The following is a 24,623-nucleotide window of genomic DNA, read 5'->3' as shown; positions in this document are numbered from 1 at the left end:
AATATCTGTTTCCCTCTACTTCTCCCTCAGAAGTAGAGATGCTTCACATTTTAAAAATCAGTATTTTGTCTTATGTCTCAACATGCAGTTTATGCAGCAAGGATCAGAACATGGCAAATGTATAAACAAATAAATGGAGACCTCAGGGACTGCAGTTCTGATCCCTAAACATCAAAAGATTCTTCAAACTCATCTGCTTGCAAGAAGAAATTTGAGAATGCACACGCCTGTGAAACCACAACTCTAAATTTCCATCAGGAAATTTTTAGGGATCTACCTATGCATAAGCCTGAGGAGCCTTGATTAAGATATGGGGAGGATGCAAGAAAGGAAACCAAAGCACCTGCTATTGGGAGGAGGCAGTCAGCAGGTAGCAGGCCCATACAAAAAGGCAGCGCAGCAAAAGGAGGAGAGTTAAAGCAAAATCCTCAGAAAGCAGCAAGTGAAGAATTAGAAACCCATTTTAGGGTGCACTCAAATGAGACATTCTTCATAGCCTGCTAGAGGACAGGAGGGGAAAGACTTAATTTCTCGCATAGGCCCTCCAGCCTATCCTCCCACTCACTTCATAAACAGCCATGTAAATGCTTTGAAGGAAAAAAAGTGGAATTTCCCAAATAGGCAAGACCTCCACATTTAACAGTTTAGGAAGAATTAATAAATAAACAGAAGAAATCCCCAGTCATCAGATTTCCAAATAAAACAAAGCACAAGGGCAGAAAGGTGTCGCAACTGATGTGGTCAATAAAACCTATTCCACAGTTATTAAGACACAGAACAAATAGATCACAAACTGAAAACTGAGATTTGTCGCTTGACACTCAACATGAATCAACTGCACATTGCTCACAGCAAGAAAGCACCGTTACTAATTTTAGTCTTGTATGTTCAACTTCATTCACTTCTTCAGTTCTTGGTTCACTTGACTTAATGTCACAAGAAGTAAGAGCAAAATTAAGAAACAAAGCACTGTCCTGACTACTAAACATCAGCTAAGGAACACTGGTGATTGACAATTAGGCTGCTGCTCTAAAAATTAATATTTCTTAGGTCTAGGAATCATCTGTTTACATTCTATTTTATTTTTTTTTTATTTCAGGTGAGATGCTATGAAAGTTAACTGCGAAATAAAATATAAAATTTTCTACTCTGAAGACTATTCATGAAATGGAATTAGTCAACACCAGTGCTGAGAAATGAATTATGGCATACAGCTATGCTCTAGAATAACTGTTTGTTACTAAGTCTACCATTCCTGTATGAAACATATAAATTAAAAAAAAATATATTATAGAAGCTTTAAATCCAAGAGCCAATTACTGTGATACTGGAGATTTCTTAGATTTTTATTTTTCCTATAATACAGGTCCTTGGAAATTCCAGTCATTCTTAATTGCATCACAAATGATAGTTAGAGCTGTCTCTCCAAAAACTGAGCTTTTCAGATGAAGCATTATAGCATACTAGCGCTTCTGTACGTGATCTGCAATTGCAACCTTGGCTTCAATACTGAGAGGTGAGAAACAACTTCTGGAAAGCTCAATTCCAGTCATCTCCAGCATCTGCCATAAGGATGCCACAAAGCTTTTGGTCCCTGAAAACACAGGGCTTAGAGAGCAGACTGACAAAGAAGTCAGTTCCCAGTGAACATGACAGCATCATTGGGAGTTCACATTTGGAATTAGCTTCAAACTAAAGACTCAGAAGATTTTTCAAATGTAAGCACTCTTCCAAAGGTAACACAATGTACGTTATAGTGAGGCTTCCACAATACAAAAGTCAAATAACATTTTCCTTGAGTTCTGACCTTCTGTGGACTAATAATAGAAATTTTCTGCTGTCTGTCATCACATCACTTGTCAGCTGCACACTGCCTTAAAGCAATGAGCAGACCAGTAGCTGCTTACTAATTTTAGCCTTTATTCATCTTACCTCTTATTTATTTATCCTTGTTTACAGTGACAGAAGCAAGCACTTCAGGATGCTTCTTTGTAATGATTCATGAACGCGTAAAGAACAAGCTACTCTGTTGTTAGGTGGCTCCACTGCTAATTTATTTTAACATGTAGAAAGGTCTGCAAGAAATGTTCTCATGTGGACTTACTGTCGTATTTGCCTTCCTGTTAATGAAGGGAATCAGCTTCTAAGAAAACACTCAAAAAAATGCATTCATTTTCAGTGAAAATGCTGTGAATTATTAATATAGAAAGGCATATGTTCTTATTCCAATACTTTAGTGAAAATTTAAAGAAAAACTCTCTTCTCTAGAGAAATATCATTCAAGCATCAAAGGCACATTATCCTTTATTGCAAGTGTTCCTCAAGAAACACTGTCTCACATGACAAAGTTTGTTGCAACGATACTTTCTGATGCACACTAATAACAACATCAATAAAACCAGTTGATCTACAGAACAGTAGCACGTGGAAAGCTGCTGAAGCTGAAAATTGTGTTCTCACAGTAACTTGAAGAATAAATAATTGAACAAAGTAAGTAATTGAGATAATCCTGCAGAAGTGAGGCTCAACCACTATCCTTAGCCGTACTATCCTGTACAGTCTTTAAGCAACAACTTAACCATCAGTTGCTGACCTACATACTTGCACTCCAGATGTTCACAGTCTTCTCTGCTGGATTTCCTTTCTTACAGGCAGCATCCCTGAGTAAAATTCTCAAAGCACCAGTTAAGCAGAGGAATACAGAAACATTATTCAGTCTCTTACCATACATTTCTGTTTCACTGTGTTAGTTCAGTAATGACAGTTTTGGAAAGTGTTAAGAAAATAAAGAAAAATTTTAGAAGCCTTTAAGCAAATGGCTTAACAGTATCCACAGAAAGTTAACAAATGGTTAAATATTAGTTCTACTCAGTATATCATCCCTTCTTCTCTAAATTGAGAATACTCACAGTAGCCTCTGACCTGAGCACTGCTGTCACTGCTTTTTGAAGCAACAAAACAAGCATTATGTTATTGATTCCCTTTGTGACACAAACAGCTTGGAGCCAGACATTTAAATTCAACTAGACCACTCATATAATTTGCCTAACTACACAGGATTTACAGCAAGAATATGGCTGAAGGAACACATGCACATACACAATTAAAAGACTCAGGTACTGTCTGAAGATTGTTATAGCTGTCACTTTGACTCCTGAATGAAAAAACACGTTTATACAAGATGAGAGGTCATGTGCATCCAGACTGCACAGGCTTCAGAGAAACATGCCGAGTGCCAAAACTGGAAGATATTGGTAGTCTAGAGCCATAAATCCAACTATCTGTACTGTAACAATATTTATCATAAAGAACAAATAGGTTCATAAAGGTTTCCCATCATTATAAATGCTACAGCTTATTACCTCCAGAAAAAATTTTACTGGGTTAAAATAAATACAAAACCAATAATAACAACAAATGCTCAGTCATAAACCACCTTAAGTCACCTGCTGGTATTGCCTCACTTTGCCTCAGAAAAGGAGAGGAAGTTAGATAAACCAAAAAAAACTGAACAAAAGCCACACAGAAACATAAAGGAATGCAGTTGCAACACCTGGAGGACTGGGCCAAAAACAAACAAACAAACAAAGCACAACAACACTGAGGACTTGTAACATGTTGATGCCTGGTAGATGGACCCCTCAGAGAGCAGCAGATCCCCAGTTTGGGTTTGCTCAGTGTAAGAACAGCATAGCCCATTCTAGTAGGAAAGAGAAATAATGGATGAAATGCCTCAAGCAATGTCACTTTTAAATGACTGACCTTTCGTGAAATTCTTTGCAAGTGTGAATGATGAGGAAGGTTTGATCATGGTTTACAACCGTAAGTGAATGCACAAAACTAACACACTAAGGAAAGGAAACATGCAAACAAAAAACAAAAAAAAAATAAGAAAGAGGTGAGAAACCAAGAAACATTACTAAAAAAAAAATGAAATACTGGTTATTTTATTTAGCCTCTGTCCCCCTAAATATTATTTTCATAAGTACAATAATTATGGAAAATAGATGCTACTGTTGTGCTGGGACCACAGGCTTACCTGAGTCCCATCTGTTCACTTAAAACCTTCTGCCCTTCTGCTACTCCAGTTCACATCATCCTTGTGCAAAATAAGCTTAAAAGGAAGCACCCTCATCCTATTAAATAACACTTTTGGCTGAGAACAGAGGAAATGAAAATCTCAAAGGAAACTGAATAATGAGCACACTTTCAAAACTAAGTCCTAAACGTTCTGAAAGCAACGCCACAGTTGGGTGCCTATAAACAGGAAACGAATGAAACCATTAGTCTCACAAAACTCTCCTCTTTGTGTTAAGAACTCTGCTTAAAAGGGTAGCTCCTTATGAAGCATTATTTTCATTTTTGCCAAGTCGTGTTCACCTACAAAATAAGAGATATGATATTTTCTTCTATCTAGACATATTAATGCAGAGGGCTTCAGAAACTAGAGTGCAGTTGAGTTGTATTTAGAAAACACGAGGGGAAAGAGCCCAACATAGCAATCTTTTTTTTTTTGTTGAAGACCTCCAAGACAGAAGCAACAGGGCAACTGTTTATAAATAAAATTCTATGTAAATTCCACCTGTGAATTAGCAAGAAGTATCCATTCAAAAAAGAATATTTGTTATTGTTATTTTATAGAAAGGGTCCAGAACAAGTAATAATGTCCTATCTTGTAAGGAGACAGAATGGTAAACTGAACGGAAACAAAAAACCTTCTGCCCCCTCCTACATTAGACAGGTGTCGGCTAGCAGTTACTGTCTCAGATATGAAATAAACAAGGTTAGAAGTTGCCTAACAGCAAATGACAACAATTTTGGTCCACCTTAACTGAGAGTTCCAAGTTTCAACACCACAATCTAGCTCATGCAGAATGCCCTTTGATTCCTTCTACCTGAAAATCTCAAATATTGATTTGCTATCACCATTGCATTCCATATCCATTCATTTGAAGTCTCAGATTCTTTAATATCAAAAGCACCATTATGTAAAGAGAGAATAACAGAAAAATCAAATTAACATCCATAAAATTAACTTCAGACATTCTACCTTAGAAGTCATTGACTTAACTGTGTTCTAGGAATAATGGAGAAAGAAAAGCGTTTTGTCTAGCCTTGTGGTTGTTGGGTTGTTTTTATTTTGTTTGGCTTTAAATAAAGAAACAATGTAAGCAGGATAAAACTTAAGGCCAGGTTGGACGGGGTCCTGGGCAACCTGATCTGAATGTCTATGTTTGGTGGCCCTGCTAGGCAGGGGGGTTGGAACTACATGATCCTTGGGGTCCCTTCCAACCCGGGTGATTCTGTGAAAACCCGGCCTCTCCAGTAGCAGATGTTTCTGCACTGGATATTTTGCAAGTTTACACTACAGCACTCTGTATTTGGCACTATTTTCCTCACCCATGAGCTTCGGAAGTAAGGTTTGTCGGAAAACACTATGTTCAGTGACAGCTACACAATGCTTCTGTTGCTTTTTGTAGATGCTTTTACGTGTTTAGCTGAATGAATCTTTTGGGGCATCCTTGGGATAGACAGGGAGCTACTGCTGGTTACCACTGAGGCAAAGAAAAAAAAATAGTCTTATAAGGAAATGATCTTGCCCTTATTACAAAGTGACTTTCAAATATGACTAGAACAGTTCTTTTTTTCTGCTTTTCTTTAAGACATTTGTTATGCTGTACCATCAACAAGTTCCCATTCTAATACCGACATCTTTTCCCCTTACCCCTGGAAGCAAAGTACTTAAACTTCTTGATCTTTCAAGAAATTGTTTATGCCACCCCAGCAATTACAAGACACCATTCACCATAAGTTTAGTACTTACCACTTATGTTCAGGTCAAAAATGAACACTTTCTGTGGTGGTGCCAGATACATACTCCTACTTTCTTTAGGAACTCCCTATACCAGGCTATCAGAAAATCATTAAATGATGGGAGTTGGCTAACACACTTCCCATGCCATGCTATGCCAAAGCTGTACTTCCAGAGAAATGCTATATATAGCGATAGCTGTACTTCCAGAGAAAGGTTGCTTTCCATCTTCCTACCTGGCCATCAGTTTACCTGCTCACTGTTCAACTACACACAGAGTTATTTGAAGTATGAGTTATACATCCAGTATCACAAATTGCTATACTGTTAAATATTTTAAATATAATGCTTTCCAAAAACGTAAGCTTTCTAAAAATTTTTAGATTAAGATTTTAGATTAAATTAGTCATTTACTAAAAAAAAAAAAAAAAACTGTAAAATCTCATGACCATAATCAAAGTACTTCTTAAATACTTAACTCAGGATCTGTGCATTTTAAATACATCAATTACTTCATTTCACATTTGTTACTCATGAGTCAGTTTTGATCTGCCAGAATAACATACAGAAGGCATTCTTTCCCTCTCAAGATTTTTTTATTTCTGCATGATAAACAAAGAGATCCTTTTGTTAGTATTTAAAAATGACATTAAGATGACACAGCAAAGTAGTGGGGGTGAGAACGAGTGGGAAGCTGATCAGAAGCACAACGTGCTTCTTGGATGTTCACAGAACAGCTGAGGCCTCAAGGGAAATTGGGAAAAAAAAAAAAGAATTGTGCATAAAAATCATTTTACCTATATATTATTTCATTTTTGACTCTTAAGCTTTGTTTTTTTTCTTCAATCACTGAGAATAACTGCTGGGAAACATTTTCTTTCTTGATGATTGTCTAATCTGCCACATGTAACTCACAATGGAATCCTGTTTATGACAATACCATTCGTTACAATGGAAATTCCTCACCTCCCAGCTGCGTGCAATTATCCAGGCCGAAGCCAGGATGATCAAAAGGACTCTGTTCAGCAAAACACTTACAAGCTTAACTTCCAGCACATGCTCATGTCTTAAAGGATATGCATCTTCAGCAAAATAAAGACAAAATGCACAAAATGTCTTTTTCTAGCTCAGTAAGCATCCTATTGCTATTATTGCTGCAGTAAGGATACCACAGTGCAGTACCGTGATACAACCACAGCTGTGTCACCTAGATGAAGGCTGACTTGTCAGACATTCACATCTTTTGCTTGAAAATGTGCTTACATTTGCTGAACCATTAATGCTTAATCATTTCACTATTACCAGCCAGATTAAACATAACAGATCCTGCAACTGAAAGAATGGGAAGCGCTACATGTGCATATAAGGAGGAAAAATATACTGCAGTTAGGCCTAACATGACAGAAACCAATGAAGTTTTACATACAGCAAGCATGAGGAACAACATAAAACACTGGTGAAACAGGACAGCTGTGATGAAGGCAATTTCATACTTCAGCTGACAATCAATTTTAACAAGCCTATGAGATAATTTCAACTTTTGTACACGCACTGTTTGTGTGCCTGTGTTGCCCCAAACTGTTGAGGTCAAACACCAACTAAAGAACATGACAGGAAAACTCATGAAAATCATACAGGTCACCAGGGCTGACTTCACCCCAGGAGACCCTTCCCTACATTCTATCTGCAATCAGCAAGCTGTCTGCAGCAACCTGAATCCAACATAAAATAGAGATTAAGAAATAATAGTAATAATAAGCAATGAGTTGTGTCTACCAGTTTACAGTAAAAGCAGAGAGTAGCATCTGAAATCTGTCACTTCATGGTAAAAAAACAACAACAAAAAACAACCACAACCTTTTAAAACTGGACAAGAAAAAATAACTACATTTTTAAAGGCCAAGACTCTCAAGAAAATGTCATGTCACTGCATGCAAAATGAGGGCACAATGAAAGAGTGGCATATACCAGCAGAAAGAAAATCTCAGATATACCTCTTCAGTCAAATTTCACTAATCCCCACAATGAAATGAAATTAATGTTTAAAATTCAAAGCCTACTAGGTGCTTCATAGATTTGATATAACTGACAATTCAAGAGCAGATTGATGTTTCTGCTGAGGATACTTGAACATAAGATGGAGGCTGCGAGTCAGAAATGCTACATTTAAAATGGAACCATATATTTTCCTCTTAAAAGATCCATGAGACCAATATCAACTAAAACTGTATTAAAATACAGAAACACTGATTTACAAAACCAAGCCCCCACCCATAACCTGTCTTCACCTATCTTTCTCATATAAGCTTTTGCTCATGCCTTACATTTAAGAACAAGAAAATTTAAGCACAATAAAATTCAACAAGATCTTACATAAACAACTTTATTAAAGACAACAGACAGGCACTGTTTTCCACTGGCTTTCTCCGCAGCCTCCAAAATATACACGTGCACCATATTTACTTTCTTCCTTCACTATTTTGAGTTTGGAAGATGTACTGATACACATTCAACTGAATATTGTCCTGAAGCACAGGAAGATGAGGTACAAAGAGACTCCCTTTAACACACCCCCGTGTGAGCCACCACTAACAATCTAATTGCCTAGAAGAGCAGAAAGCAGCTCTTCTTCACTTAGTAGCTAACAAGAGCTTGTGTCATCAATAGAAACCAAAACTCCAATTCCACAGCCATAAACTTCCCTCACAGACTGCCTCTCCTTAAACTGATAATTAAAAAATACACACCCACCTAACAGAATAATCATCTCAGTGCACTCAGTGCTTGTCATACAGTATTTTTTAGATAATTGCTTACACTGACACCGGTACACCGGCACACCTACTAAAGGAATAACAAATGGTCCTCGAAAGTCCAGCCACAAATGCTAATCAACATTTAAAAAAAATAAATAAATAATAAGGCAGAAAGCCTCTCTTCCCCAGAAAAACATATATTATATAAAAACTAACTCAAAAAATAAGCCATTTTATAACTTTAGATCTTGGTGGATTAAACTCATAGGACATCAGCTAGAACCACTTGGGTTGAAAGTCATCTTATTATTTTGAAAAATAAGGAAAAATATTATATTGAAAAATAAGCAGTGCTGCTTCCAAATAATCACACTGCATTTATTTCAAAAACTTTGTTGGAAACTAACATTCATTCAGTAGGTTATTGGAAAAATCAGTAGGAACTTAATTATGCAAATATTGCATTCATAGTATGTTCTCAATAAGCGCCAGAACTACTGGACTAGCACAGATATGCTGAAAATAAATGTGCCAGAGTCCTTCCATACTGAAGTAAGGCTACATTTTTAATATATATTTTACATAACAACGTGCAAAATTCTCAGTGTCATGTTTTCGTGATCTTTCAGACCTGAACCACGGGGTCTGGTAAAGGTCCTGAAGTGAAAAAACATCCCACTAGAGTTTGAAATTTAGAAAAATATATATTTAAAAAATTCTACACTACATCCTGAGAGAAAAGATGAATGGCCCTTAGGAGTAAAACTACAACCTCTCCCATTTCAGACCCCAGCACAGGCTCTCTGTTTTGATTAGCTCCACTCTGTCTCAAGCACTCTAATTTAATCACACAGAACAACAGCTAAAAACAATTACTTTGATGATGCCACACACAAAACTGACTTCAATTCTTCTAGGTCTAAGAATGCAGGAAATTTTAAACAAAATCATTTCTTATGATATATTACCATGTGACTAAATTCCACAACTAAAACAACTTCAGTACACGTAAATACTACCACAGCTGCTGGAATTACTTTTTCTATGTTTGGTACTACTAATACCCAAATATGACAAACATTAGAAACGTAAAACAGTCTCTTTAAAAAACTGGCATAGAATGTCACACTGCTGTGTTACAGGACCTGACATTTCTATTTCTGCCTATTCCCCTGAAGTCTTCCTCTTGAGATTTTGCCTTACACCTTTTCCAGCCAAGCTCTCCTCCTGATCACCATCTTCCCAACTAAGCCTAATCAAGTTTAAAAAAAAAAGAAATTAATGTATGAATGACAGCGCATTGATAGTATTTATCTATAAAACTCATTTAATATTCAGCTCCCCATTACCTATTACAATGAAGTGCAAATATTGTCCTATCCCTTTATTTCTGAATTCAAGCCATCCAAACACAGTTCATTCCCTTTTAAGTTATCATTCAAAGTAAATAGATGAATAAGAAAATGCAAATCTTTGTCCAGAATGCTAAGTGCAATGAAGTCATGCACTTATGACATACAATGCATCTTGTGCATTTCTCACTCTTAACTTTCACCCACTTCTCCACACACTGGTTTCTATGCACAGCTTGAATGACAGTTTGTAATGTTGATGTCCTTTCCTCTCTGAATTCAGTTGTGTTACTTTCAAAATGGTGCATTCATTTTTTTCTCTCTGACAAAGAGAATACATTAAAAAACCCCAAAGTTCTCCCTAGTTTCCTTGAAGAACTCCAGTCACATTTCACAAGCAGGCACGCAGAACTCTTTTAAGTGTAAGGCAGCAGTTCTACAGCTGAACACAAATGTGAAAAATAAATGTACTTTATTCACATTGAAAACTCTAATGACAAATAACTGCTATTGATTCATATCAGCTTTCAGAATAGATGCAAAAACAGATCAGCTAAAAACAGGTGAGCCATTATATCAGGCTCAGGTACAAAGCAAAACAAACACAATGGTCTGAATGCATATCCTCACAGCTCTCCCTAGTCTCAAAGGAATTTTCAAAAGGTAGCTCCCATTTTGGATTCAGATACATGCAGAGATCCACATCCAGAACAGATGCCCTCAGCCTAACAAAACATCTTCTGTCTGATCATGACACAAAAGAAAAAACTCAGCTGAGATGGACTGCGAAGCATCAGCTAGCCACATCCTTTCTCCCATGGTAGGATCATCCATAGCTGTGATCTCTTGCAACAAAACCATGGTGGTTCTTTAACAATATAAATGATCAATTTCAGCACTTTTGGATTTGTACTTCTAAAAGCTTTTGCTAATATTTGACCTGAATCACTCTGCTGTGGTTTTAACATATTACTTCTCACATTGCGTCCTGCAATTCTCAACACTCATTTCAGAAGGCAGAAGTGGATGCCAGCTCCTCAGCATCCAAACAGTGCACTGACGTAGCTCTTTAGAAAGTGTTTCTCAAGTGCAGAGCCCTCAAAAGGTTTTCCCCAAGTCAAACAGCACTTTCACCCGAGTTACAGCCAGGCTCAAACATGCAGGGATTCACCTTTAAAATGGGGAAGGCACAGCAGAATAAAGATGTGCAAGAGAGAGAGGAAGAAATTTATGTTATTTTCCTAGGCAGAGAGTAAGTGGAAATATTAATCTCTCCAGCTAAATATTTCGGTGCCAAATGCTTACAAAGATAAAAAGGCTGTGGATGTTCCAGTCAATACATTATTTCACTATAATAACACAATATCCAGTTAAAAAATATATATGCTTCTTCAAACAGAATAAGGGATAAAAGTACACTATTTGAAATTATAAGAGAGACATGAATAAGAGCTTTACCAATCACATGTACTACAGGTTCCATTTGAACATTTTCTTTGCAAGTATATCTAATGAAGAAAACACATACATGCATCCTCTTACTAAAAAAAAAAAAAAAAAAAAAAAAAATCCATTCAAAAAAAAAAAAAAAAAAAAAAAAAAAAGTAACTCCATAGTAATTACATCAAAAGATATAATTAAAGTCACACGCAATACGTACCACTACCTTAAAAGGCAGTTCTTCCACACATAACCAGTTACAGCAAAACCCTTTTCTATACAGGAGCAAGAATTTTGAATGAAACCTCTTACTCTAAATCTTTACCAAATAATTGTTGTAACGGCATAAAGACAAAATGTTACCCATCAGCATGTTACTACAGCATAGATGCCAATCTCTGAAGTGTCAAATGACATCTCAAACATTCAGGAGCCGTTTTGTTTTCAAAAAGAAAATCAGCACAGGTATAATGTTGATCAAAATTAAAATGTACACTTGAGTCTTCTCATTACCTTCTGCACTCCCAAGGATGATTTTATGGCTTGGAGTGAAGAGGTAAATTTTTATTTGTTTAATCAAAAGTTAAACAAGATGCTGGAAAGATACAGATGTAAACTGATGTCTTCCACTCATTAAACAGTAGAAGTTTGATCCTGGTAGGAACCACACAAGCCTCCTTAACGCTGCCTTGCCAACGCGTTTACTTAAGGCACCTTACAAACTCAAGTCTAAATAGTAAAAAATTCATTTTTCCTATGATTGGACTCTTCAGCTTTTAAAAATCCTTAAATCAAATACATCTACAAAGCGTTACGATTTTCTGGCCAGTAAGAGCAGCTAAGTACTTCCATTCATTTCAAAAGCACACCTGTCACACAGCAATAATATCAGATGAGTACCCTGGCCACATTCACACACAACATCTCAGAAAATACAGAAGACATATTTCAGTGCATTTCTAGTCATTTAAGTACCCACAAATCTTCAATGAAAGCAGGGGAGAAATAGCCTCAATGGAAAAGTCAGCATCAGATTCACATTTTAAGGCTTCCAAACAAGACTCATGTGGGACGTGAGTTTCACACAAGCATTCTGCAAAGCCTACATGTAGGTCCAGGTACTTCTAACTTTAGTTTTGAATGCAGCCAGTTAACGAGATTTATGGATTTCTTTCTAAGTGGTCACTTGAATGCCTTTTTCATTGATCTACCATTATGTAACACATTTTTATGCATCACACTAACAAGAACAGTTATAGTTAAGGGTTTCTTGGCATTTCCTTTAGAAATCTGTTTTCAGGGACTTACATATCAACTATAATAATATACTTCTGCCTGAAACTTATTATGAACCTGTGCCTGAATCAGCAAAAATTTCTACCTTTGAAAAGGCTTCTATCAAAACAGTGGGAAAAAAAAAAAAGGCAATTTTTCCATCTACTCAGGTTGCTAAGTATTTTATCCTGAACAACCTAAAGAGGCATATGGTACCAGATATGAATAGCATATTTGTAATTGTATTAGGGATGGGTTTTCTAAATACATCTCACATTGCAAAGTGTCAATGAAAAAGAGCAGCAGAACAGAATAATGGATCGAGCACGTATATAAATTTCAACAAGATTTCAGACTAAGTAAAAGGTCTCCCTGGACATTTCTGGGCTTGCACAATAAGTGAAATAATGTTGCAATATGAAGCTTTTCATATGTACATATAACGTGCATTTATTTAACCATACTTCCCTCCTCCCTGTACATTATCTGAAAGAATGTCACTGCATAATAAGGAATGATAAGACTTACATTCCTAAATTCAGAAACAGCCTAATGGATCTTCAAACTAATTTCATTTCACTTAAATTTCATGACTCCTTCAGTGCAAATCTTGTCAAACACAGATTAACACTGTTACTCCAATGCCCCAAAGGGACCCAATAGAGGTCAGCAGTCCTTCAAAGAAGAGAGGAATTCAACAGTGCTCTACAACTCCCTTGGAGCTGCAGGGTCTATTAACTCAAAATACACATTATAAAGCAAATGTAAATATAGATTCGCAAAATGGACCGTAATGCCTTCTGGACTATTGGGTAATAGCTGTTATGCAAATGGCAACACATGTTTACACTTTCAGATCATAACAACTTCAACTTATTTCGCTACTTTTGTTAAATGGATGCAATAAAATGGATGCATGCAATTAAAAAAAAAAAAAAAGACCTACACAGAGAATAAACACAAGCACCAATTTTACTTCATTAAGCAGAATGGGTCTCTTTTACAACTATTAAAAAACAGTTTAGAATTCTGCACAAAATAAATTTACAATAGAAATTAGGAAGAGATTTGCAAGATGACTACACCTGTAGGAGTGAATAGTTTTTTCAGAACTCTTCAGCACTTGTTCACATTAATTATTAAATGTTTTTAATTATGTTGCTCTCACTAAGGAAAAAATCTTCAGCTGCTTAAAAGCTTAAAAGCAACAGGACGTCTGGCTATTTCACTTAGGCACCCATTGGAAGAATCTGGATGGCAAACACTTCTAAAAATCAAAACCATAGGACTTGAGTTCTCAGACATCCCACAGATCATGAGATATATATTTCAAATTATATATATGAAACCCACTCATTTTTCTCATCTTAATAGGTTTATCATGACCTTTACCTAATTCTATGCTTTTTAGTTCCATTTTTCTCCAAAGATCATAACTAAAAACCAACAGACCACAACAAGCACATGTAAGCAGACATGGGGATCTTTGTACTTGTAACAATCCAAAACAACTTTTCAAGAAAATTATCTGTAATGATTACACTCCAGAAAAAATTACACCAACAAGCTACTGCCAGCTGGACTAGTTCCCTAGTTTCTCAAGGCTGGTACTGTGCATCTACATAGAACTGCATTTGTTTAGTTGAGCAGGCAACTTGCTTCTACTTATGGACATTCAGACAGGCTAACAGGGTCTCAACCTCATGAAATACCAGCTAAAGCTGGTATGCTCAAGTCATATGTAACACAATGACCAGTCAAAGCTACTGTCATTCAAAAAAACATTTCCAGTGATGGAGGATAAGGCAAAGAATGTGTCCTGGCAGCCTTTCCCAACTTCATCCATGGCATAAATGAACCTCTGTTCTTGTCCTTCAGCAGTGTGAATACTGCTACACACAACCATCAGAAGCTACCAATCCTACAGAACACAGAAGGGTTCACTGCACCCTAGCTACCATGCAGCAAAGAGCTCCAAACTCATGACAACAGAAAGGAAAGAAGCATCCAAGAGCAGCAATCAGGACACTCAACTTTGAAGGAAAAATCTGATTTTTTTTTTTTGTTTTTTTGTTTTTTTGTTTTTTTCCCTTTCTTTTCCATCCATTTTCACAGAGCTGCTTAGTTAATGGAAATACCTATTCATTAACAGTCCCCAGAGAGCAAGAGCTGGAACAAGGACTTCGCACTTCAAGCAGCTGGTTTTCAATACGCATACATTAGGAGAATTTAATATACTATCCCTGTCCAATCCCTGTCCAACTTCTTGCAGATTTTTTTTTGTACTTCTTGTTCAACACAGAAAGCTGATTTTGTTTTTCAGCACAACCAGGATGAAACCAGGACTATTCCACTGATTTTCTTATACATAAATCACCGAACTGCTATATCTTCTGGAACAGTCCCTCATCCGAAGTACAAAATGCATCTCTCAGAAGGGTTGTTGTTGCGTTCCCTTCCTTTCCCCCAAAGCTAAATTCTTATTATTCCAGGCCTAATAAATGAATTTCTTAGTATTTACAGAATAAAAATCAATAGGATTTAACCTCGAAGATATGAAAAAGCTGTGCAAGGCAGACAGAAATAACAGTTCCCTTGTTCTACAAGTCTGGGATCACGGGAAGACTGCTGACTCAAAATGCTTTTTCTGGCCTATAATAGCCTACATTAAGTATGAATTAGGAATTGTACAGTGTTGCACATATTTAATATTCACAGGTTGCTGTATCTTCTCATATTTAGGACACAAGTTTTGGTTCTGATTGACAAATACATATGTAATGGCTTGCAAAACTCATCCAAAAGGGCTCATGCAGTAGATGTAATCGCAAGTCTGAGAGAATCTTTGCACTGATTAGTTAATTTGAAAATACTTAGCTAGACAATTTACATGCAAAGACAAAGCCTATGAAGTGAGCATGTACTTCACAACCTGGCCATCAGACAAGTAAGAGTAACCATATACATGGCCATTATACTGCTATTCCTACACAGCTTGCATTACGCTAGCCATTACAGTTCCACCATAGACAGTACTGTTGTCAGGAAATGTGAGTAGGGAGGGAATCCACATAGAAGTATAGCAAAATACATTATCATAAAGCCCAAATGCTGCTTCTGTCACATTTATCTTTCTGTAAACCCACAGCATGCCTATAAATTCAATGTAATTATCCATATCCACTTATTTTTAAAGTACAGATTGCATCCATCAGTAGTAGCCTATTTTTCCACTGTTAAGAACTCATGACATTAGATGAAGCTCTTAAATCCGAAGACTTTTTTTTATTTTTTTAAGAGTTAAGAACAAACAAACCAACTTCATGGAAGAATACCCTCCTTTGAAATCAGGGGCCAAATCCTGTTTCCTGAATTCATACAAGCACTTGCAGAGACCTATGGCACTAAGAGCCTGTGAGGGATTTGTCTTACTTTTAAACAAAAAAAAAAAAAAAAGAAAAAGAAAAAAAGGAGTTATTACTATATAAGACTGTATTTTAACATGGTTGAGTAATAAAGGCTGTAATATAAATCTTGGAGAGGGCTGCACAGAGTATGAGGAGAAAAAAGGGAGGGAGGAATAATAAGGATTTAGTCATGGTGCACTGACAGACTTTTAGAGTCACTAAGAAGCATGAACACTGCTATGGGAATAGCTTAAACTTGTAACAAATTTATAGAGCACAAAATAAAATCTTTCATTCTACTACATAGCTCGTCCATAAAGATTTTATGTGATTTTCAATGGAGAAGTTATGAAAAAGCAGCCCCGTACTAGGAGCTTACAAAGTACACTGCATGTTCATTCCCACATGTTAATACAAAGATACTGGCCATAAAACGTATTACAGACAAATCTATCTTATTATATGGCAGATGTCAAATTACTTAGATACTTATAGGTCGAGGCTTACTAAAAAACGAGGTAGCAATAATTATTATTTCAATTGTACAAATCATCTCCAAAGCAATCTCGTTAAGTTTCTGACAACCATACTCCAGCCTTCAGGAAACATTCAGAGCAATCACTGGGAGAAATCACCAGCACCAACGAACCAAGAAGACATCCTACCGACTGAAGTTTTGCAAGACTAGCACACAAAGTGCAATCCAATTAACAAGCTATTTATATTGGCCATAAAAAGAAATAAAAGAATTATGTCATGCTTCCTGAAGAAGAAAAGCAAAAAAAAGTAAAAAAATAAAAGTGGTGACTCCTCATTACACAGACTTACTAACAGATCTGCCCTGGTTTCCTTAGGTCCTGTAGTTACTCACTCATAGGTCAAAATGTTCTGTACGGACTGAGCTGCAATGGCTCAGCAAAGACCAGTGGTTGATCTCTGTAGAGCTGATCAACACTGCTTTCCAAACTACATTTGTAAAACCCACTAACCTCTTGCTGGTACCTGCAGGGTAACTGGGCACCCCAATACATTCAAATATGAGAATACAAGAATCTATCCTCAGTAAAGAAAAAGAAAAATGGAGTTCTTATTACTGCAAAAGGATAATGCCTACAGGACCAACAGCTGTAAGCAAGCAGTTTGCTTTTCACCTCTGTGGAATTAAAATTCATGCCTGGGCCTACTGAGACTCCACAGTGCAACTCACCTTACAAAGTAAGTAAATGAATGAATGAAACTGGGAATGTATACTGCTGTAATAATCCAAGGTGCTTCCCAGGAGCTACTTTTTCAAAACAAATTAGATGAGGCTACAAAACTAAACAGATGATGACTACATAGATGACTACGAACTGAATACCTATGTAATCACTTTTCCCCCCTTCTCATGTAAAAACGTCATGAGTCTGAATCTACAGCTACCACGAGCTATGACAGTGCTGAAGAGAAGTTTTCACCTGGGAAACATTAAAAGGAAAAAGAAGAAAAGCAAATATCCAAGAGTTCCCTCTTTGCCAGGCATTTGAAGACCTCAGAAATGTTCCACATGAACTACAGTTACACAAAGGTTAGTACCATCCTAAGAGCAATTCCCCAAGCATAAAATAAAACAAGGAGTCAACTTTTACAGCTGAAATCTGTAAGTAGAAGCTAGGACATAGCAAGTAAATACTCTGAAATTAAAATGCCTTTCCCTTCTTTAATTTCTGATAAAATATATGAATTTCCAGATATTGCCTGGTGTTACTGTTTATGGTACTAGCACATAACATAAATCATATATGTTAAGATATATAATATATAATCACCTCTGAACAAGCTTAAAAGTTAGGTCCCAACTTGCTGCACTCAAGTATGTGTCCTAAATAAGTAATTACAGACTGGTATTCTATCAAAACCAGCATGAAAACTTCAATCCATATGCAATGTACCATAGGAATATTTGCTTAGGTCCCCAAGGAAGCTCTTATTTTTCCTTGTCTTAAAGGTAAGTAAGAAAAATGCATGAATTAGTGGTGTAGGACAAGAGATGCTAAATAGAAATCCACGTTAACATACCACAGTTGAAACTTAAGGTACAGTGAAGCCATCCCAGACAATTAAAGCAGCAAGTTAAACGAGATTTCAGTAAAAAAAAAAAAAAAAAAAAGTATCACCTTATATCACCTATAATATCACCCTGATTTATATCTATATGTATATATATAGATAGATATAAATATATATAAAAGAGAGAGATGTCCTGGGAGGCACTTTAGTACAAGCCTGTAGTGCACAACAACTTGGCAAGAGCCAAACTCAAGCTGTCTGCCAAAAAAATACTATTTTATATGAAGAAGCATATACCTATGATATAGGAAATGTAATAAAACCATCTCTAGCAGCAGGAAGAGTTTAGTATTAGAGAAGCAACACCATTCCAGCATTTCCAATGTTTCTCTTTCAGTGCACCTCCAGTCCTGTTCTCTCCCTGATCTCTGTATGTATCACAACAGAGAACAGCAACATGTGCAACCACAATGGATCAACAAAAGAAGATACTGCTGACAGGAAACATTTTCTCACTTCTTTCCATACCAGTGTATATGAGACACTTTTCCCTGTTTTGATATTGTCTTTTCCTCTTTTCTCTTTCTTTACCTGACTTGATCACCATGTTCTACTCCAAGCTTTCTGGTTTGGAACAGCTCCACACTACTTCATTACCATTTAACCCCTGCTTCTTTCTGGATCACAAGCCATCTCTTCCTTCTTACATACCTAAGCTAAATGCTACTACTTGAGAAGCTGCAACACAAATCCTGTTGTTCTCATGATATACAAGCCAGTCTTTTGAGCGTTGTTAATGAAAATACCTCAAGGAGCCACAGAAGACTTTAAAAAAGCCTTTAAAAAAGCCAGGAGTGTGTCTCTGTTATCTAAAGCAACAAAGCCAGATGTCAGTCCAGAGAAGTATGAGCGCAGCAGTGCTTTGCTGACAGACATTATTCAGATCTATGAGTATTGTACTTTTTTTTGTTTTGCAACTTTGATAAATTCTGAATAGAGAAGTCAGAATATGCTACAAGATGTACATATGTGTTTTTAAGAGCACTAAAGTTACTAGGTCCCTTTGTGTAAAGCTTGGCATAACAAATAAGCAAATCTCACCCTGACAGAAGGTTACAGCTCCATTGTTTCTGCAACTCCCACTCCATATAGGGATTACACGATCAATCCAAGTGGATCCTTCTAAAACAAACCAGTCTACTAACTCCACAGACACACAGTAAAGCAACGTGCCAAAATCTGAATGATGATAAGGAAGCAAACATTTAAATTTAAACTGTTCTGATTCTTCTCCACAGAACCTCAATATGAATAGTTAGCTAAATTTAATTAAACACACAAACCATTGCCTAAAGTCATATCTATTTACTGGGAAAAAAATATATAACCATGGAACATCTCTCCTTCTTTTAAGACATCCTGTACTAGAATCCCAGAATAGCCACAGACCAAGGGGAAAACAAAACAAATTGACCTATTTAATAGGAAATAAGCCGAGACACTGACAACCACCACATTACCAACATTATCCATAGAAATATTCATGTCTTATTTGAATGGATCAAGTGCACAACATTCTATGCAATACTCAGGCACTTCTGAATAAAATCATTTCTGTAATACTTAATGAACTTGTACCATTTTTTTTCCCCTTGGTTGTGGTGTTTTCAAGGGGTCTGCTCAATAATTAAGCCTGGAGATGCAGATGTGGAAATGTAGCATCTCAGCTAGCAATGGTTATTAAAAAAGGAAAAAAAATAAAAAGGAAAAAAAGAAAAAAAAAGATATAAAGATTTATTTGATTTTATTTTTTAAATGAGTTTTTATTAAGGAATAGGAAGCCAAGAAGCAAAGTCAAGTACAACAACAAACATATGGAAAATCTCCAGGTTATATTGCATTTTGTGTTAGACTCACTGCTAATCTTATGTAAAATCAAACTCATTAACACGAGAAAACCCTTCCAGTTTAAGTAGAGTTCACATTTCTCCACGTTTGCTTCCCAAAATTAAGGTAAGCTTCAAGAAAATCTGCAGTATAACTAGCATTCAACTGCAAGGCCTGCTCCAAAGAGGTAAGTGGAATTAGCGATAGTGGTTACTACACTGCATAAAACCGTTACTCAGTGGATATTATTTCCTCCCAAAAATACAAGGATTGAGTAAAAATAGCCATGATACCCATTAACAACTAAATACGCCTGAAGTTCTTATTTTTCTCACGTTAATTCAGCACATTCCCTTGGGCTGGAAGGCATTGTGTTCAGAAGTACAGCACTTAACCGTTTTGTAAAAGGATATTTGGTAGTTGAGGTTTCTGTCTACAAAAGGTTAAGCAAGAAGGCAGGCCACACATTCAAGTCTGTTGCATACAAAATGTTTTTGCAAGGCAACAGTAAAGCCCATTACACTAGGAGTTGGTTATGAGATGTATTCATCACCTCTATAAGAACTCAAAGTCAACAACCATCCCAAACATACATTCCATTTCTATACGCAGATGTAAATTCTCCTGTCTAATAAAGAAGAAATATAACAATTAACTCCCTGTTACTGAAGATAATGCTTCTGCCTGCATAAGGGCATGGAATTTGTATGGGGCATGAAATGTGTCAAGAAAGGAAGGCTGATCATTTTGCCAGGACTACAGAGCAAACAAGAGTACACCAATGGCTCAGAATACAAGTCCATAAATCCAGGAGGTGCTTCTGTCTTTCTCTCTTTATTTCAGATTTTACATCTAAAAAAACCATCCAGTACTCTGTGGCATTCCTTCTGGTGCCCTCCAAAAAACCAAAGCCAAAATTCAAATAATGTGTCAATGAACAAGTCAAGGCCTTGTACACCGAGTGTTTTGTTCTGTGCTGGAATGCCCCTCTTCTCATTTACTTCAGGCTGATCAAGATACATTAATACTTGTTGAGGTGTACACTTCATTGTGAAATGAACTGTTACATGCTATACTGAAGAAGATTAAGAAAACTATCTTGGCTTGGAATCTCTTCTGGAATTGTAAAGTGAAAAAAAAAAAATCTGGAAAACGAATGTCAGTTTTAAGAAACAGATATTATCTCAGAGCAATTTAAGCCCGCAGCTTAAATGCTTCAGAGATGCTTGTGTGACAAAATTAACCATGTATAACCTCCCCCAGCAGATATACAGGTAGTCTGAAACGTCGCACACAAGTCAAGCATTTCATGATAGAGACATAATAAACTGACTTCAGAATACTAAAAATAATATGCAGCCTTATAGCCAGCCTGAGTGCCAAATCACAGTATTCTGATATGGTATCACCTCTAACCAGAGACCAAATTTCTGGAAGTATTGAAACATTCTTCCTTTTTCTAGGCAAGGAGAAAGAAAATTGCACTGTCTTCCACCTTGGAAGAGCTGAGATGGTTGAGCTGTTGTCTGCAGGTCAGTGTTACACAAGAAAACCCCCATCATTCCCACACCACCTAGAAAACAACACCGTATACCTCCTATCCAGACTAGCTTTAATGATAAGTGTTTTAAAATGCAATGCAGTTATCTTGTTTTGCTCTTAAAACTCCTCAAAGAAGAACACTCGACTGCAATAGGTCCTGAACTACAAGTTGAGCCCATGTGAAGCTGAGCAGCCCTCACTTCACAGGTGACACTGCTCAAGGAGAGATTATTCAGCATTTTCCTGCTAACTTGAAAGAACCACACCAAGCTCTCTGCCACCAGGCCGTAGCACAGCACAACTCCCAGGACAACCAGAAGTAACCTCACACCCAAATTAGGCCCAGGGCTACATGTTATTGAGAAAAAAAGTCCCGATTGAGAACAGATGTTGACCAATTCATTCACTGCAACACTTCTGAGAAACCAAGCATACGTCTGGGACAGCACAAAAACATTTCAGTTAGCAGAACGATCATACCAACACATCGGATAACTTCCAAGATATTTCCAAATTACAGACACAGAACACAGGAGAGAATGTTTCTTTGCAACTCTTTTTCCAAGAGCAATGAAAGGTTTGTTCCAGACTTCTACAACTGCCTGAAAACATCTCACAGCATATTCATTTTGTGTCAGGTGCTGCTATCTGCTTCAATGTCTCCATCTTGTCATCCTCACAAGACTACAGGGCCAACTGTATCCTACACAAAGTCGCACTGCTTACATGAAAACCTGGACCTCATTATTTCCAAATAATGACAGTAAATGAGGGAAAAGTTCTGCCCAAATCACAGTCACTTTTGCAACGCACATCTGAGCCTTCTCTCATTTCCCCCACAGTTGCTCGGTCTCCCAGGTAACACAAGCACTTCACAAACTACCCAGTTATTATCCTAAAGCAACTTCACCATTCGAGCACAGTCATTTCCAACTGCTCAGATAAGAGACAAGCGTCTGGAGAAACAAATAGGTCAACTTTGACTCAGTCACGACCATGAACAGAGTGCCAAGGTAGAAAAAATAAAAGCAAGTTACGCACAAGATAATCAGCTTGGTTTTTTTTTTCCCCTCATTTTTTTCCTTTTCTTTTTTTTTAACATATATATATAATAACAGGCGACCTGCTAAGGCAATGCAAACAGCAAACTATTTTTTAATGTTAAAAAAAAAAAAAAAAGCTGAGAAGTGAAAGAGTAACTAAGAAAGACATTAAACAGGTTAACGATTAGAAGCTCACCCTTTTTTTTTTCCCGCGGACGCGAGCAGAGTTTGCACCGAGCAGCCCGGACTGCCTTGGGGGCTCTGCGGGAGCGGCCCCTCCGCCCGGCGGACCGGCCGTGGCGGGGTACAGTGTGGCTGCGCGGCCGGCAGGGGGCGCCGTTGCTCGCGGGAAGCGCTGGGGAACTGCTGCAACCGGCGGCGGCGCGGCCAGTGCTGCTGGGCCGGTGCTCCCCGGGTCCTTCCACGCGAAAAAGTAGACGGGACGGGACGAGGCAACCCTCCGGATGCCCCCCAGCTCCGCCCCAGGGAAGGAGGCCTCGCCGCTTCCCCGGCCGGCAATGAGCGCCGCTCCGCCTCGGTAGAGATGGGGGAAGGGACAGCCCCTCTCTCCCAGCAGAAAGCTCCCAACCCCAAACCATAAATACTCACCATATTGACTTCTGAGACCATATCTATACTGGCAATGTCTATGTTCATGCCAACAGCCACTGGGGGACCTGCAAACCAACAAGATGGTCCGCAATGTGATCGCTAAGAACTTAACTCATTCTTACCAGAGTTACAAGGACTAAGACATAGTAAAAAAAAAAAAAAAGAAAAAAAAAGAAAAAAAAAAGAAAAAAAGAAGAAGAAGAAGAAGAAACGATTAATAAACAAAGAAATAAAAAGCCGGGAAGGTGACAAAACAGCGTCCCCCAGCCCGTCCCTTCCCCGCCCCCCCAAGCGTGCAAGCTTGCCATCGATCCGCGAGGAACGCGTTAGCGCCGGATTCACCCTTTGCGCCCCGCCAGCTGGAGCGCCGCTTTATATAACGCGCACACGTGTTGGCTCCGGCGCCGGCTGCTCCCCGGGGAGCTCGCGGCACGCAGCCCGGGGCGGGCAGGGGGCTGTAGGGACCCCCCCCCCCCCCTTTGCTCCCCTCCCCGGCCCCCCACCCGGCTCAGTCCCTCCGGTACCGGGCGGGGGACTCCGGCGAGCGCGTCCGACACCGATCGATAAACACACGAAGTAGTTGGGAGTGGGAGCGCGCAGGGGGTTAAATGACATTTTCTTATCGGTTAACGGCGCATCTCGTACTCGAAAATAGTAACTGTGATCACGGGAACGAACGTTGGGTAAACTTCAGAGATTTGCATCTCGATAAAGCCAGTTAAATGAGGGGTTAATAAATTATCAGCACGCACACAATGACGGGCCGATTCCACATATGCAGGAGATTTAAATGATGGCATTAAGAGCGCCTTGTGCTAAGAAAATAGAGTAACAATTAGCTTAACTTCAGATCATCTTGAGAAAATGGCAACACGCACACCCAAAGCAACAGCACCCACCACACGTCTAAAAAGCACGCACGGAGAAGGTCCAACAGCCCGGATATGTAACATCTCTGATCGAAAAGCTGTCGAATTACCTCCAAAATCTGGCCTCAAGCGAATGTCATAGCCCTTCAGCAGTCTATCCACGGTCTCTTTTACCAGTGACATGTTACTAGGGTCATTGACACTAAGGAGGAAAAATAATAATGCGTTATTTCTAATTTCTCGGACCCAAGCTGTACATTCCTCTTAGCTGTAACATGCAGAGCAATTCAAAGTAAAGCAATGCCTTCGTCACTTACCTCTGTGCACACACCACTGCTATTATTAAAGGGAATGACCAAATCCCAAAGTAACCCTTTTTCCGGACTCTCAGCATCCCTTTAGCTTTTGATATGATTTAGGGTTTCAGTGAAGAGAAGAAGAGATCCAACTTATTCTGGCCAGTGCAGTAATTCTAATGTGAAGCGCATGCGCACGGCGTACCACAACATCAAAAGGAGCAGTGGTTGCTGCTGGAGATGGAGCAAATTTCCTTGCAAAAAAAAAAAAAAAAAAAAAAAA

General features: G+C 38.0%; 1 protein-coding gene across 3 annotated transcripts in view; it reads right to left on the bottom strand.

Moving 5' to 3' along the window:
* GABRB2 (gamma-aminobutyric acid type A receptor subunit beta2) overlaps positions 1-24,438 on the bottom strand; it is a 132,966-nt gene extending 108,528 nt beyond the window's left edge. For all 3 annotated transcript variants that reach the window (XM_042880678.1, XM_042880676.1, XM_042880677.1), the window contains exons 1-3: positions 24,362-24,438; positions 24,155-24,246; positions 23,173-23,240 (exon numbers count right to left, since the gene is read on the bottom strand). In XM_042880678.1, the coding sequence (XP_042736612.1) occupies positions 23,173-23,240; positions 24,155-24,246; positions 24,362-24,438 (237 nt within the window). The remainder of the gene's footprint in view (positions 1-23,172; positions 23,241-24,154; positions 24,247-24,361) is intronic.
* Positions 24,439-24,623: the final 185 nt, after the last annotated feature.

Source organism: Lagopus leucura, unplaced genomic scaffold (assembly GCF_019238085.1).
Source record: "Lagopus leucura isolate 7727_CA_CO unplaced genomic scaffold, USGS_WTPT01 Super-Scaffold_100027, whole genome shotgun sequence".
Lineage (NCBI taxonomy): Eukaryota > Metazoa > Chordata > Aves > Galliformes > Phasianidae > Lagopus > Lagopus leucura.
Note: the sequence above shows the minus strand (reverse complement) of the source record. Positions and strands in the feature narration are given on the sequence as shown.